Raw genomic sequence first — 15180 nt, 5'->3', positions numbered from 1 at the left:
TATGTATGTATAAGTGTATATTCATAAATTATGAGATGGATATTTCGGTGTTGATTAAATGTATTATATGATATTGCAATGATATTTTATTTTTTCTTAACTGTTTTATAGACCAATTTCAAATAACTTTTGTACCTGAAGATGGAATTGTTACAATATCAGAAGCTAATAGTGAAGATGATTTAATAACTCTACCAAGAGCTTTACCATCATCCACCGAAGAATCCATGGCCCTTGCCCTTGAATCACCTCCTCTACCAAACAGTATGTTATTTCTATCATTTGACCTTAATCATAGCAATATCCTTCTTATATTTATGTTATATAGTTATTTACAAAATATGTATCACACTTTTTTCCCATAATTAAGAACTAATGTATTAATAATATTCTAAAATAATACTAAGTTATCAATTTTATCAATAAAAAGAAAATAGTTGATACTTAAAAATAATATATTTTCAAAAAAAAAATAATTATTTTTTTTTAATCTTTATTTTTTACAAATAGATTTTGTTAGTCAACCAGCATTACCACCAGCACCTCAACGGCCTGCTGTTATGGCTGGTAACGAAATAGTTGCTGCAACAACAATGTACTCGAGATTGAGTAATTCTAATGTAACGACGACAGAAATTGTTCCATCTACATCGAGTTCACATAAACACTTTAAAAGAAGGGAAACTCAGGTACTAATTTACATATTGATTTTTATCAATATTATATATATATATTTTAGTAAATAAATTATATTATAAATATTATTAATTTATTATTCTATATTCTTTTTTGTTTAGGGTGGATCATTACAATCACAAACTATAAAAGTAGATGAGAGTATAATCACGTTATTGTTAAAATTGCACTCGCAATTATCAGGTGTTCCAGATAGTTATAATCCTGAACAGAGTGCAATGTCGGATAATGAAGCTAGTAGTAGTTCAACTATAGAACCTATAGAATCGCGAATTGGTGATGGCCCATTCTTTATTGCGAATCTATTGAACAAGATAACAAACTTGGATCCTATGTGCAAAGAAGCTATAAATGAAGCTAGGAACAAATTATGGCCAAGTATGCAAGAAAGTGAAGATAAACAACGAGAGAAAGAAGATCGCGAAAGAGAAGAAAGACGAAGACGAGCAAAAGAAAGACAGCAAAAATTAATGGCTGAATTTGCTAATAAACGAAAACAATTCATGGAAAAAGCAATGGAAACGGGTAAAATAAAACACATAGAATTTATAAAATTAAAAAAAAGAATATTTAAGAATAAAAAAATTTAATTTATATAATTTACAAGAAAAAAAAAAAGTAAAATTTATGAATCTTTGTTTAGATGGAGCAGGAGTATCTGGTATGGATTGGGATCAAAAAGATAATGCAACAAAATTAACTAGTAAAAAGGAATATGATTGTGTTATTTGCAGTCAAAGTAGTCCTAGTACTGAAGATAATCCTATGGGTCTTGTTGTATTAGTTCAAGTAATTTTCATTTTATGAATATTTATTTATATAAATTATTTTTATTAAAATATTTGCATAATAATATTTTTATGTAAATTATATATTTAGGGAACAAGTGTCATTGGTCATGAACGTCAACAACCAGATAGACTAGTTTTACCTACATCTGATGAAGATCCGCCTATACCAAAGTGTGATACACGCGGTGCCTATTTTGATCGTAGAATGGATGCAATGGATCGACATTTTGATACTGTAAATATTTGAATTTCAACTTATTCATTGATCATACTAAAACAAATATACATATTTATATATATATATATATATAGGTATATTTATAGATATATTTATATTTATAGGTCTCGTTGCTGTTATCCATTAATTTAGGTTGGGAAGGTGGAGTTTATGTTCAAACGTGTGGTCACCATTTACATTTAGATTGTTTGTTGCCATATGTAAAGTCTCTTGGTCATCAACAAAGACAACTTTCTCTTGCTGTAGATAGTGGCGAATATTTATGTCCACTTTGTCGACAGTTAGCTAATTGTTTTCTTCCACTTTCTCCGCAATTAGGAAAACGTGGAACAATTGTACGATCTCCTTATGTTCCTTTTCCTACAATACTTCCGGAGATAAATAATCTTTTAAAAGAAATACAACGAAATTCATCAACGGTAAGTCTTCCAAACTTCTAATTTACAATAATATATTCTAAATGTTTTTTGCAATTAATATTTATATTATATTTATATTTATAGAAACGAACATTTTTGTCTGAAGCAATGCGTAAAGCAGTACAAGATATGACAAGATGCACAAATTCTAAATGTCAACAACAACATAGTTATAAAAGTTTGTTTGCTTTTATAACTTCTATAGCACGAACTAATTTTGAAATTGAACTCGTTCAACGTGGCGGATCATTATGTATTCTTCCACCTACTACAATACCTTTAAGACCAAAACGTGATTGTATTGGTAAATTTTTTTTATTTATAATTGGTAATAAATAATAATTAGAATAATAAATTTTGCATTAATAATATTTTTTTTAAGTTGCACTTCTTGATGTACTTGCAAAAAATGCACGTCTATGTATGTTTTGGCCAGTACAACATACATGGCAACAATTATCCGGGCTACCTGCAGAATCAGCAACTCCACTTGCTTTAACACTACACGAAGAAGAAGTTCCTTTACTTCTTAGAGATCCGACTGCTCTTCTTATACAATTTATATTATTACTTCCTTTGCATTTGGATCAAAGTAATTATATTTAATAAATTCATTTTCAAATCAATTTTAACAAATTTATAAAACTTTATTATATTTAAAATTTTAATTATTTTCAGCATATTTTTCTAGCGTAGTAAAAGTAATTTATAACTTATTGTACTATCAAGTTATAGTACAAATAAGCGGTGGTCTCACACAAGCAGAAAGGAATACATTTTTAAGGAGAGAATGTAATGATCGCGGTTCTATGTCTTCAGAAATAATACTCTGTAAAATCATTGAATATTTCAATAACAGTTCACTCTACCATTCAGATACTGTTTTATATGATCCATCCACTTCGTCGTGTACACCGTATGCACGAGATAAAATGCACAGTATCGAACAACAGGTAAATTTGGATAGATAATTATGTAATTTATAATCTTTATCTTGTTTTTAAGATTTTATTGTATATTTAATCATATTATTTCAGATTCAATTTATGTGTTTACCATTTTTACGAATAGCTGCATTGCTTCGTTATCATTTATATGAGGAACCTTTACCTTTAATTAAAACACCACAAGTCGAATTTGCAAGATTAGTATATTACTTAGAATTAGTTACAGAAAGTATGGATTGGAATATGTTTAATTCTGCTGTAGCTTTGAATTGGCAAGATAATGAGACTAGTGCATCAGTACCTCGTATATGGTGTGATCAATTTCTTGCATTCTTAAATCGAAGCGATGCAGGCAGGTATTTAATTATGGAGCAACATATATCATGGCAAGTGCCCAAGTTACTTAGTCTTCCAAGGGAATATGAAAAGATTTTTACGGTATGAATATTTAGTCAATTAAAAAATATGTTTTATATTTGTATTAAAATTTTATAAATTTTAAAAATAAAATATTTTTTAGTATTATCATGGACGACAATGTCGTCAAGGTCATTCAATCCCACAGGAGATTAGTATTTGTTTGCTATGTGGTGCCATTGTTTGTTTAAAACAAAATCGCAAGCAATGGAATGTATGCGAAGTTGTTCAAGTAAATATACTTTATATGTATAATTTTTTTTGATAATTAGTAATTTAAAATTATATAAATAAAATTATTTTTTTGTATTATATAGCATTCAATTGATTGTGGAGGTGGAACTGGTATATATCTGGTAGTAACATCAACTTATATTGTTGTAATTCGAGGTCAACGTGTTTGTTTATGGGGATCTTTATATCTCGATGATTTCGAGGAAGAAGATAGAGATTTGAAGTAAATATTTTATTCTCTAATATTATATATATATTAAAAAATCCAATTTATCTTTAAATATATTTCAATTTAAATTTTTGTTATTTTATTTTGTGACTAGAAAGATATTAACATTTATTTATATTTTATAGACGTGGGAAACCTCTTTACCTAAATCAAGATAGGTATCAATTATTAGAACAACAATGGTTAGCACATAGGTTTGATCATACAAAAAAAACATGGGTATGGCATCGTGACATACTGTAACATATTACAGCGTTAAAAAGTGATTATGTTGAAACAAGTCGAAGACTTTTAACAGGTTTATTCCCATACAATGCCTCGCCAAGAAATAACATCGCTTTAAGAATTAACAGATTGCTCTAATATTTTATGATAATTATATTTATTATGATGCAATGAGTAAGTAGACATAATATTGAATGAAAGTATTACAAGAAAAAAATGAGGTGAGAGCTGAATTAATATTGTTTATAGTCATAATACATAAAAGATTATATCCGAAAAAATGTATGTTTTGAATTACACATTGTACATTCTATTTAAGTATATACATATAAATTATGTCCTAATAAGAGAAGTACTTATTTAGTATGTAGCATTTGTACTTAAGAGATGAGAACTATTCAAAATTCTTGAAAATTTTTTAATCGAAATTTTGATTATATTAGAAATCGGATAAATTATATCGTTCAAGATAAATAATATCATGATAATGTCATGATTCTTTAGAGGTGGATTGAATTTATTGTGTGCTTCTTTTTAAAATAGGGAAAAATAGAAAAAAAGTCATTATATTCTAATCATAAATAATCATAAATTTATTATTATAATTAATTTTTTGATTACTAAAAATTTTATTTTAAAACTTCTTTGAAATATTATCTAAATATTCTATTTAAAAATAGAATATTTTATATTATTATAAATTGAAAAATACAGAGGATTATATTAGATCTGTAAACATGACAAAATCAAAGACTGATGTCTTTATAAGAACTCTGTTTCTAAATAAGTTTAATAATGAGCTCGATTTTAAATCTCTGTATAATTTGTTGCAATTCATAATATGTTTTACTCTGATTCTGAATTTATATGAGCAAAGTAGAAATATCGATCTTGCATAAATTTTTAATTAGAAGGTGAAGGGAAAATTTTCATGTTAAATTGGCAGAAATGTTAAGAAAATAATTTTGTAGAATGATATATTAAATATATCGAAAATGCAAATTATCGGAATATCAAATTAACATATAATCAGTAAAAAAAAAGTTTCCATGAACTTATAAGGAAATTCATCTAAACCAAATCTAATTTTAATGAAAATTTGTATATATATAGAATATAATGGGTTGTATATGGAGCAATTTTTTATCAATAAAAAATCTTTTTGAGAAAGTAAAAATAATTTTCAAAATTTCAACATTCTTTCAATTTTTGTATACAATTTTATTTGGAAATTTTTTTATAATAGTAATAATAATATATTTTTTAATATAATATTAAAAATTAAATATTTTTTATTTAAAAAATTTTATTCTATCTTGTATTATTATAGAATTATATATCAAAAAATGAAAAAATCACTAAAACTTTGAATGCTGATTTTATTTCCTTTAAATGATATTTTTTTAAATAAAAAAATTAATCTATAAATAAGCAATTATGGTTTACATATTCATTAAATTTTATTAAAAATAAAAAATTTTTTTGAAAAATTAAGAAATAAGAAATAAGAAATTTTTTTATTTATAATGAAATATTGTGAATATATAGAGTAATAAATTACATAAAGCAATTTTTTTTTTTAATAAAATATCATCTGAAAAAAATGAAATAAGTGCTCAAAGTTTCAAGTAATTTCTTCATTTTTTAAAATATAATTCTACAATAATTCAAGATAGAATAAAACTTTTAAATAAAAAATATTTAATTTTTAATGTATACTATTTATACTATTATAAAAAGAATTTCCAAATAAAATTGTATACAAAAATTGAAAGATGTTGAAACTGAGAATTATTTTCATTTTCTCAAAAAAATTTCTTATTGATAAAAAAAATATACAATCCATGCTCCACATATATACAAACTTTCAATAAAATCAGAAATTTTGATTTAGATAAATTTCTTTATAAAATAATTTATAAAGTTTTTTTTTACTAATTGTATGTTTTTATTATTAAAAAAAAATAAAAAACAAAAAAACAAAAAAAAAAACAAAAAAACAGAATCAGCAGTGTAGTAATTAAGTAAGATTGTTATTAATACCATGTGAATGATATTGTAAAATTTTCTCTGTAAAAATAGTTTTTGTTTTTAATTTAATAATATGAATTCTCTTTGCAACAGTTCATGAGAAATTGAAATTATTCATTAATCAATGAACTCGGGATTCAGACAATATTTGATGCATTATATATTTCTGTATGCATATTTATGGGCTGTGTATATGAACCTATAAACTCATTTTATTGAATGAACTATTTATCTACTCGCTGATTTTTTCGCACCGGTGCATAAATGCTAATTGAACTGTGGCAATTAAGTTGTTATTGTTTTTGAAGAAGCAATTTGTATGCAAATGTTCAACTAAATGATTAAAATTTTTGTTGAACATTTTGATTTTTAACAAAGTATATTTGCAAACAAATTTTTTATTGGACATTTTAATTTTTGTTATATAAGTATACAGACAAAAAATTGCTTCTTCTAAGTTATAAATCACTGTAAATGTGTAATAATGATAGGATGCCACATATTAGGATTAGTTAACTCAAAATGATCTGTATATAGTTAATTATTTTTACGAATGTCTGCTTATAATGTTAAAAATTTGCGAATAATATGTTAAGAAATGCTAAAAGATAAATAATAATAGCAATTATCAACTTTGTTCAATGTATAAATAAAAGCAATTCTATTAAATGAAAAAATTGTCTATAAATATATTCGTTTAACTACTTTTCAAATGGTGTGTAAAGTAAATAGAGAAAGATGAAGAATCATTTATTTTTAGATGATTATTACAGGTAATTTATGCCATTGGCAAATGCAAACATGTTTTGTAAAATGGATGAAGCTTGATAAACGTAGATGTAATTTTATCATAAATCTAATGATTATTACAATATTATTTATATCAAAATCATTTTCTGCTTTTGTTACGAAAATGAGACTTTAATTTTTATTTTATTTAATTATTTTTCTATTCAACAAGTGCTATTTTTCATAATAGAGAGTACTATTAAAAGTAATATAATTTACTTATTTGTTCTAATTATATATAAAACATCTACTTATAAATTATTTTCATTATCTAAGAAAGTGTTATTGTTTAAAATATGAATTGAAGATATAATAATGAAAGAAAAATATTAATCAATATCTAAAAGTTAGTAATGAAAACAGAAACTATATTACTTATCTGTACAAGAATAAATTTTATTACAATTTATAGAAATTTTGTCCTGTTAAATCAAATGAATTAAGTATTTTGTAATGAGGATGCTTATAATAGATTGATATTCAAATAATATATAAGACATAAACAATTTAATAACTTGTAGATCATTGACCTAATTTTTATATAACTCAAATAGTATTTAAAAAAAAAAATATTATAATAATATATAAAAGTAAATTTTATAATTATCAGACATAGCAATTTAGCATTTTTATTATTCTAATACATAATTTGTCTATAATAAAAATCAAAATCTATAAAAATCTTCAGAAGCATCCACATTACTTACATTGATTATTTCATGCTTATCAATACAGAAGAGAATAAATTTTTTTACGTATTAGTGAATGTATACTTTTCAAGTAGAAAATATTTCTATTAATATTAAAATTACATAAAAAGGCAAAGGGAAAATATTACAATTATTTCTTTTATTATAGACGTACCTTAAACGCAACAATTTTGTTTAAATCATATTTATATTATATAATAATTATCATGTTTTAATAACAAAACTAAAAATCGTGATCTAAATCTAATTTAATTTAATTTAGAAATTCATAGGATGCAAATATATTGCCAAATATTATTAATGGACAAAACTCACAGCATTTAAGGCATGATTCTTTTTTTAGTTCTGTATCTTTTTTTGTTTTGTTTTTGTTGGATAAACATATACATTGTATGAAACTGACTGTTGATGGTCTTTGCCACGTTACAGGAATGTAGAACAGCACATCAAAATGTTACGTAAAAAACCAAATTACATAATGTTTTTTTAACATACATATATATATACTGATAAACTTGTCCATTTCTTTACGATAGTCACTTTCACTTTAAAAGAGATTGAAACTTAGTAGATTTCTTCAATAGTGACCACCTGTCTGTTCTTGATATACTTCAATAACATCATCATTTTCCATTTCCAACTGCAAAAATAGTTTTAAAATCATAATATTTCATAAGATTTGATCATATTAATTATAAATAATGTTGAAGTCAATCCATAAGAAAAGATACATTATTGATAAAATTTTTTGTTTTTAAAATTAATTTTATAAAGTTGTAAAAAAAATTTAATGTCTCATTCAAAATTTTAAATTTAAATAGAAGTTTACCTGCTTTGGTGTTTCATCATCATTAATTCTTTTACCATCAAATAGAAACCTGAGTGATGTCATAGGAACACCCTAAATAAAATTTAGACATGTAATTAAATATTTTTATCTTTCTTAAAAATATATATTAAATAATTTTTAATATCAAAATATACAGAAATATTATAATTCGATATGTTTTACAAACAAAAATCAATTTATCATTTCATTTTATTTTTAAAAGCTCAAAAATATTTTAACTATAAATTACATTAAAAATTTATTTAAAAAGAAAAAATATATTTTGTTTCTAATAAACATATGAAAATTCGTGATTTTTTTAATTTATAGTTTTACTATCATATAACTTAAATTATATATCACATGTCACATAAAAAAAAGTAAGAAATTATTACAAAAATTTTTTTAATAAATTATTTTATATTATCAAAACCTAATAATATCATCCACGTTTATTTTGAAAAGTGAACTAACCACACGATCGCTATATGATTTCTTGAGTTTACCCATTTGAGTGGTCATCTTTACCCTAAAGTGAATTTCATTGCTGTCCTAAAAAAAAATGAAATGACGAAATCGGTCATTAAGCGCCATCAAAATAAGATGTCAATATAAAAAGATATAACTCTAACTTCTTACATTTCCAACAACTTTAAGCTTGATATATTCAGAATTCGCGTCGCCTGGGCCGGCTTCGGGTTTTTGTTCCTAATACGCAAGGTTAGACTGATTAGATTCAAAATATGATTGAACATTCGAATGTTATATTAAATTTATACTATAAAATGCCCACTAACAAATTGTTAATTAAAATAAGAAAGCCTACCTGATTATCAGACATGGTAATTAATTAAATATAACAATTCTTGACCACGCGCCAGAACAGTAACCAAACACAAGCACGCAATATGGCGCCGCGCTTTTGTCAGTTTCACAGTCTTCTATTCTTAAAATAAAAATTTTAACGTTTAGTAGCTATTTTCGTTCCAAAAGACATCATTTTCTAACAGTTTTGCTTTAAAATTTAATTGTTCTTTATATATTTACATATATATTTGCATATATATTACATATATATTACATATATATTACATATATATTATATGTATATATAGATGGATATTAGCTAAATAATTATATTATAGAAATAAAATATAAGTCATTAATTAGATAAAATTTTCTTTTTCAATTATCTTTTTATATTGAAAATATAAAATATTATGAATTACTCATTTATTATATTTGTCTTGTTATTTTTCATAAATATAAATTAATTAATTTTATATGTTTATAAAATAATATTTTCCAAATTAAATTTATGTATATAAGCATTATATGATTATATAAAATATAAGAATACTCGAATATTACCAGAAATCTTTACATAATTCAATTTTGATTGTTTAAATTTTTTAACGAAAATACGATTTTAAGTTTCTCATTTATAATTAAATTTACATTTTTATATTTATTAAATTTTTCATTAATAATATTATTATTTTGTTAAAAAGAAAGAAATAAATATTTAGAAATAATTTTAAATTAATTAATATTTATTCCCATTTATGAGGAAGCCATTTTGTTGTATAAATTATATTTATATATTCGATTTCATTATGTGTTCTAAAAAATTAAATTGGTAACTTTAATTTAAATATTTTACCAATCATAAATTGATGTAAATTATATTATTCGTTACATAAGAATCAGATTTAATGGTTGTCCGCTTTTATGACACGATATCAAAAAGATAAGTTGAAACACCTTGCAAATTCTATAGTACGTCTAATCATAGCATGCCATTAATGTTGTGACGTGTTATTTTTTTTTAACTAAATAAACAGCGAATTAATCGCGAAGATTGGCTGAAAACGTACAAATACCTTAGGTAAATGTTATTTATTTTAGTTTTATCTGTAATTTACAATTGAATTTCGGATAATTGTAAAATGAGGAGGTTATGTGCACATCGTTCAGTTTATTTCATGCTATTGAGAATTTATATGAAAATACTATTATTATTTTAATTAAATCTTCTTAATTATTTAAAAAAATATTTTGATAGAATTAATAAATAGAATTATGAAAATTAATATAAATTTTAAGTTAGTGTTTGATAAAAACATTTGATCAAACTATTATTTGAGAAGACTTATATTACAGCAATCTTATTTTTCGGTTTTAATAATTGATTTTAATATTTCGATATATTAATTTCTTTTATTATTAAAAATTGTACTTATAAATAGGAATTTTATATATTTGAATATTCAACAAGTATTTTTATTATGATTATATTTCTTATATATTTTTTTATATATTAATCTAAAATTTTTTAGAATTCATTATACAATACTACAATACTACATTATACAATACAAATTATATAATTTTATTTCTTATTATCTGAAAATATATTTAATAATATAACAAAAAATATATTTACTGTAATTAAATATTTAATCAAATCTATCAATATAAATAGAAGCTTTTAATGTTTTTTTAATAAAGTCAATAAAATATAAATATAATTCTATAATATAAAATATAATTCTGATTCTGATTTCTATTTTATTTTATTTTGTAGTTTATAACTTTGAGTTATAAATTGAGTTAACATTATTTAATATCTGATTACTTATAATAAATATTTACTTTTTATTTATTTTTTTAACATTTATTTACTATATATATTTTATTTATCTTTAATATTTAATTTAATAAAAATATAATTAATATAAGATGATTTTTATATATTTATAATATTCTTAGATATTTAAGATTCATAATTAAAATAAAAATTTTATCATAGAAAGGTAAAATGATGCAAGATGAGCATCTGGGTGGTCCTGCAAGACGAAATGTTTTCAGTCAAGCAATAGGAAGAATATCACAAGTATGTATTCAAATTTTTTGAAATTTTATTATTTTAATTTTTTTTCTATTTTATAAGTTTTAATATAATTCTTATTTTTTATAAGTAATCTTTTAAATATTAACAGTATTCTGTATTATTAAAGTTTTCAATTTTAGTAATATATAAATATATTTATATTACAGTTATATCAAAGATATTTGGATCTTTGGACACCTCATGTAGTATCAAGATGGGCAGTTGCTCTCTTTCTCATATTTGTTTTTTTTTTGCGTATATTTTTGTCAGAAGTAAGTTATTGTTATTTTGAAAATGAATGATTAATTTAAAAAGGTTCAGATATATTTTTATCCTTATATTTTTAGGGATGGTACATTGTCACATATGCATTAGCAATTTATCATCTAAATTTATTCATAGCATTCCTTACTCCTAAAATTGATCCTGCAATGGATTTTGATGGTGAGTGTTTATAAATAGTATTTATGGAAATTACTATTTATTAATAATATTATAAGATTAAATTATAATGCTTCAAAATTTCATATAGTGATTATAATTTTATGTAATTTTAATATTTAAAACAATTTTAATTTTTATTTTTACAACAAATTTTTAACAGAAATTTTTTAATAGATGGTGAAGGACCAGAGTTACCTACAAGATCTAATGAAGAATTTAGGCCATTTATTAGAAGGTTACCTGAATTTAAATTCTGGTATTCTGTGATGAAATCTACAGTTATTGCTATGATATGTACTATGTTTGATTGCTTCAATGTACCAGTATTTTGGCCCATACTTGTTATGTATTTCATAACATTATTTTGCATTACTATGAAGCGTCAAATAAAGGTAAAATTGTATATTATAATTTGATTTTTTTTGTGTTATTTTAAATTCATTTTTTTATATAAATTAATTAAATTTATAATATTATAATATATATATTATAAAATTGATTATTGATAAATTATTAAGAAAAAATAATATGTAAGAAAATTTATTAAAATATGTATTTTGAAATTTATTTGCAGCATATGATCAAATACAGATACCTGCCGTTCACTCATGGAAAACCAAAGTACCAGAATCACGAGGATACCTCGAGGTTAATACCTTCAAAGTGAATAGGTGTGAAGTATGCTTGTTGATGGAGGTGCATAAGTGTGTAGATTTCTATTTTCCCAATATCACAATGGAAAAAAAAATTTTTTAAATTTAAAAGCAAATAGATTCTTTTATCAATGACATTACATATGAATAAAATCATTGCCTTGTATAAGGAAAGGTTTAATCCATGAAAGATGTAACACTAAAAGTATAATGTTATGTGGTATATAAACTGAATTGTCGCGTAATATATTTGTATTATAAAAACTTGTATAAAGTATTGTTAGGTTATATAAAGTGGTCACATAATGATATGAACAATACAGCAATTGTTAATATAATATTAAATTAACATTGAATGTAAAGAAAACAAAAATAATTCATACATGTAAGATTCGTAATCTCAATACTAATATCGTTTTTCTTTTTTTTAATACATTTTTCGTTATAAACATTTCATATAGAAGAATTCTATTGTTTCTTACATCTTTCCTTATATATTTAAATTTTATTTGAAATTTATCCTATTGATTTTATCATCTAAAAATAATGGTATTTATTAAAAATAGTGACTATAAATTAGTTTTCTTTTCGCTAATAAGAATATATTTCAAATTGATTAACTTTACAAATTTTTTCTTTATTAAAAAGAAAATCGAAATCTTTCCAACTGCTTATAGTATAGCTATATATTATAATTCGTGATAGATGGCATTTAATTCTTTCTATCAAACGGATTTATTATTATGAAATAATTTAGTCCAATTTAGTTTAATATAAAACATAAGACATACTGTCTTAATAAAATTGTGTTCTTACATTGATAGATGTATATTAAATGATAGTTTAAAACAATACATTTAATGAAATAACGCATACCATTTACAATTTTGCTTTAATTTGTTTCTATATAAATTTGTATATATGAAGTTATTTAATAAACATTCATGGATCGTCTGATGCATAGTAAATAAATAATAAATAGCGTTATTAAAAGGGATAATTTCTAAAGGTCCAAAGATTTTTCATGTTATTTTATCATAATGTTTTACATATCAATTTCACAAGTTAAAAAAATTATATTATTTTTATTTATTAAAGTTTATAAATATATATTGTACTGTATTTAAATATTGCCCAAAAAATTTTCGAATTATTTTATGATTTTTAAATGTGTTTATTATTCATTTTTCTAATATTTTTTAATCATTTTAATATCAATGACTTTGGATTATATCAAACTTTAATATGTATAAAGTACAAGTTTGCTCAATTATATTTGAATATCAAAATAAAGTTTTCAGGACATATCAGGTACCATTTCTTCGATCTTTCATCTCATAGTTACTTAATAACAATTATCTTTTTGGATCTTTGGACAAAATTTAAATCCCAAGTAACGTGTTCTTGTTACCGGGCATAATATTACTTTATCTTTTATACATATATATATATATATATATATATATATGTCATATTTTTCCAAAGATAGTTAAATCATTATTTCATAATATAATGTCGATCATAATGTAATGCTCTTAAAATTTTGTATAGCTACATGCACACGCATAAAATTTTGTGTAACACCATTTTATAAATCTTAATAGATATAAAATATGGTAATCGGTCATTTGATATCATTAAATAAAATTAAAATGAAAAATTTTGCGATATGTACACGAATTTGGGAATATAATGATGCCCAATGTTTTACGGAAGCGATTGTTAATACGTATTTACAATATATTTTCGATACTCAACAAAGCTTTTTCGCAATGGAGTCAAAATAAATAATGTTTCCATTAACAATTTGTTATAATAATAAATATTTTTTCTCTCTTATTCAATCTGACACGTGATATTTGTTTTATAAATATTTTATTTATTTTATTTATTAATTTTATTTATTTTTTCTTTATTTTATAATATTTCTAAAACGAAAAAAGAAAAAAATATTTAACATAAACGATTTATATATTTTTTATTGTAATATAGTTAAGTTTTAAAAATTTTTATTTTTTCAAATGTTATTTGTTATTGTAAATTTTTAAATTTTAATTATTAATAGATGTAAATACTTAATAATAGAAAAGGAGAGTTCTTGTATTTCTTTTTACGGATATATAAATTGTGTTTTAACTTATTTAAAAAATAATTTGAGAGAATTTTTAATATTTAAGATTTTTTTTTTTCTATGTAAATTTGCACCAGAGATATCAACACATACTATAGTATGGATGAATATTTTTTTGAAAAAGAAATTTTTTATGATTCTTTTATTTATTTACCTTTTTTTCAATTGCAAATAAAAACTGGGTAAAATAATTAGAAATAGTTTTAATAATAGTTTAAAATAACTTTTTATATAATTTATTTATTATAATATATTTATAATAAATATAAAAGAATATATTCATATATATTTATCACATATATTGAATGATATTAATAAATTTTAAAATACATAATCTTAGATACGTTAACATAATTTATTCATACCAATATATATATATAAATTTTAGCCAGTTTTATTTGCAAATTTTTTTCAAGAAATTTTTTTTCTTTTTTTTTATTTCATATTTATAATTCATTTTAAATATTATCATTTAATAAATTATCGACAAAAAGATTGATAAGA

General features: G+C 22.2%; 3 protein-coding genes across 6 annotated transcripts in view; 2 read left to right on the top strand and 1 right to left on the bottom strand.

The window, feature by feature from the left end:
- LOC102673359 (E3 ubiquitin-protein ligase Ubr3) overlaps nt 1–4736 on the top strand; it is a 19102-nt gene extending 14366 nt beyond the window's left edge. Inside the window, exons 19-31 of the mRNA XM_031513017.1 lie at nt 112–264; nt 511–689; nt 798–1221; nt 1340–1485; nt 1576–1722; nt 1830–2144; nt 2229–2448; nt 2527–2736; nt 2823–3097; nt 3182–3529; nt 3612–3740; nt 3826–3965; nt 4097–4736. Of these exons, the coding sequence (XP_031368877.1) occupies nt 112–264; nt 511–689; nt 798–1221; nt 1340–1485; nt 1576–1722; nt 1830–2144; nt 2229–2448; nt 2527–2736; nt 2823–3097; nt 3182–3529; nt 3612–3740; nt 3826–3965; nt 4097–4214 (2804 nt within the window). The 3' untranslated portion in view covers nt 4215–4736. The remainder of the gene's footprint in view (nt 1–111; nt 265–510; nt 690–797; nt 1222–1339; nt 1486–1575; nt 1723–1829; nt 2145–2228; nt 2449–2526; nt 2737–2822; nt 3098–3181; nt 3530–3611; nt 3741–3825; nt 3966–4096) is intronic.
- Nucleotides 4737–7391: 2655 nt separating this feature from the next.
- On the bottom strand, nt 7392–9535 carry LOC102675301 (small ubiquitin-related modifier-like). The gene is made up of 5 exons (XM_006608437.2): nt 9382–9535; nt 9195–9263; nt 9030–9107; nt 8556–8627; nt 7392–8366 (listed from the first exon to the last, which is right to left on the bottom strand). The coding sequence occupies exons 1-5, from the start codon at nt 9394–9396 to the stop codon at nt 8304–8306; spliced, it is 297 nt and encodes a 98-aa protein (XP_006608500.1). The 5' UTR covers nt 9397–9535; the 3' UTR covers nt 7392–8303.
- Nucleotides 9536–10128: 593 nt separating this feature from the next.
- LOC102675432 (protein RER1) overlaps nt 10129–15180 on the top strand; it is a 9246-nt gene continuing 4194 nt past the window's right edge. For 2 of the 4 annotated variants that reach the window (XM_006608441.2, XM_006608438.2), the window contains exons 1-6: nt 10129–10443; nt 11368–11451; nt 11616–11720; nt 11796–11892; nt 12067–12284; nt 12467–12540. In XM_006608441.2, the coding sequence (XP_006608504.1) occupies nt 11377–11451; nt 11616–11720; nt 11796–11892; nt 12067–12284; nt 12467–12540 (569 nt within the window). In that variant the 5' untranslated portion in view covers nt 10129–10443; nt 11368–11376. Of the gene's footprint in view, nt 10444–11367; nt 11452–11615; nt 11721–11795; nt 11893–12066; nt 12285–12466; nt 12597–15180 lie in introns of all 4 variants that reach the window. The other 2 variants (XM_006608440.2, XM_006608439.2) reach the window with 2 other exon arrangements.

Source organism: Apis dorsata, unplaced genomic scaffold (assembly GCF_000469605.1).
Source record: "Apis dorsata unplaced genomic scaffold, Apis dorsata 1.3 scaffold_37, whole genome shotgun sequence".
Classification (NCBI taxonomy): domain Eukaryota; kingdom Metazoa; phylum Arthropoda; class Insecta; order Hymenoptera; family Apidae; genus Apis; species Apis dorsata.
The sequence above is the reverse complement of the archived record's forward strand: the minus strand, read 5'-3'. Positions and strand labels throughout refer to the sequence as shown.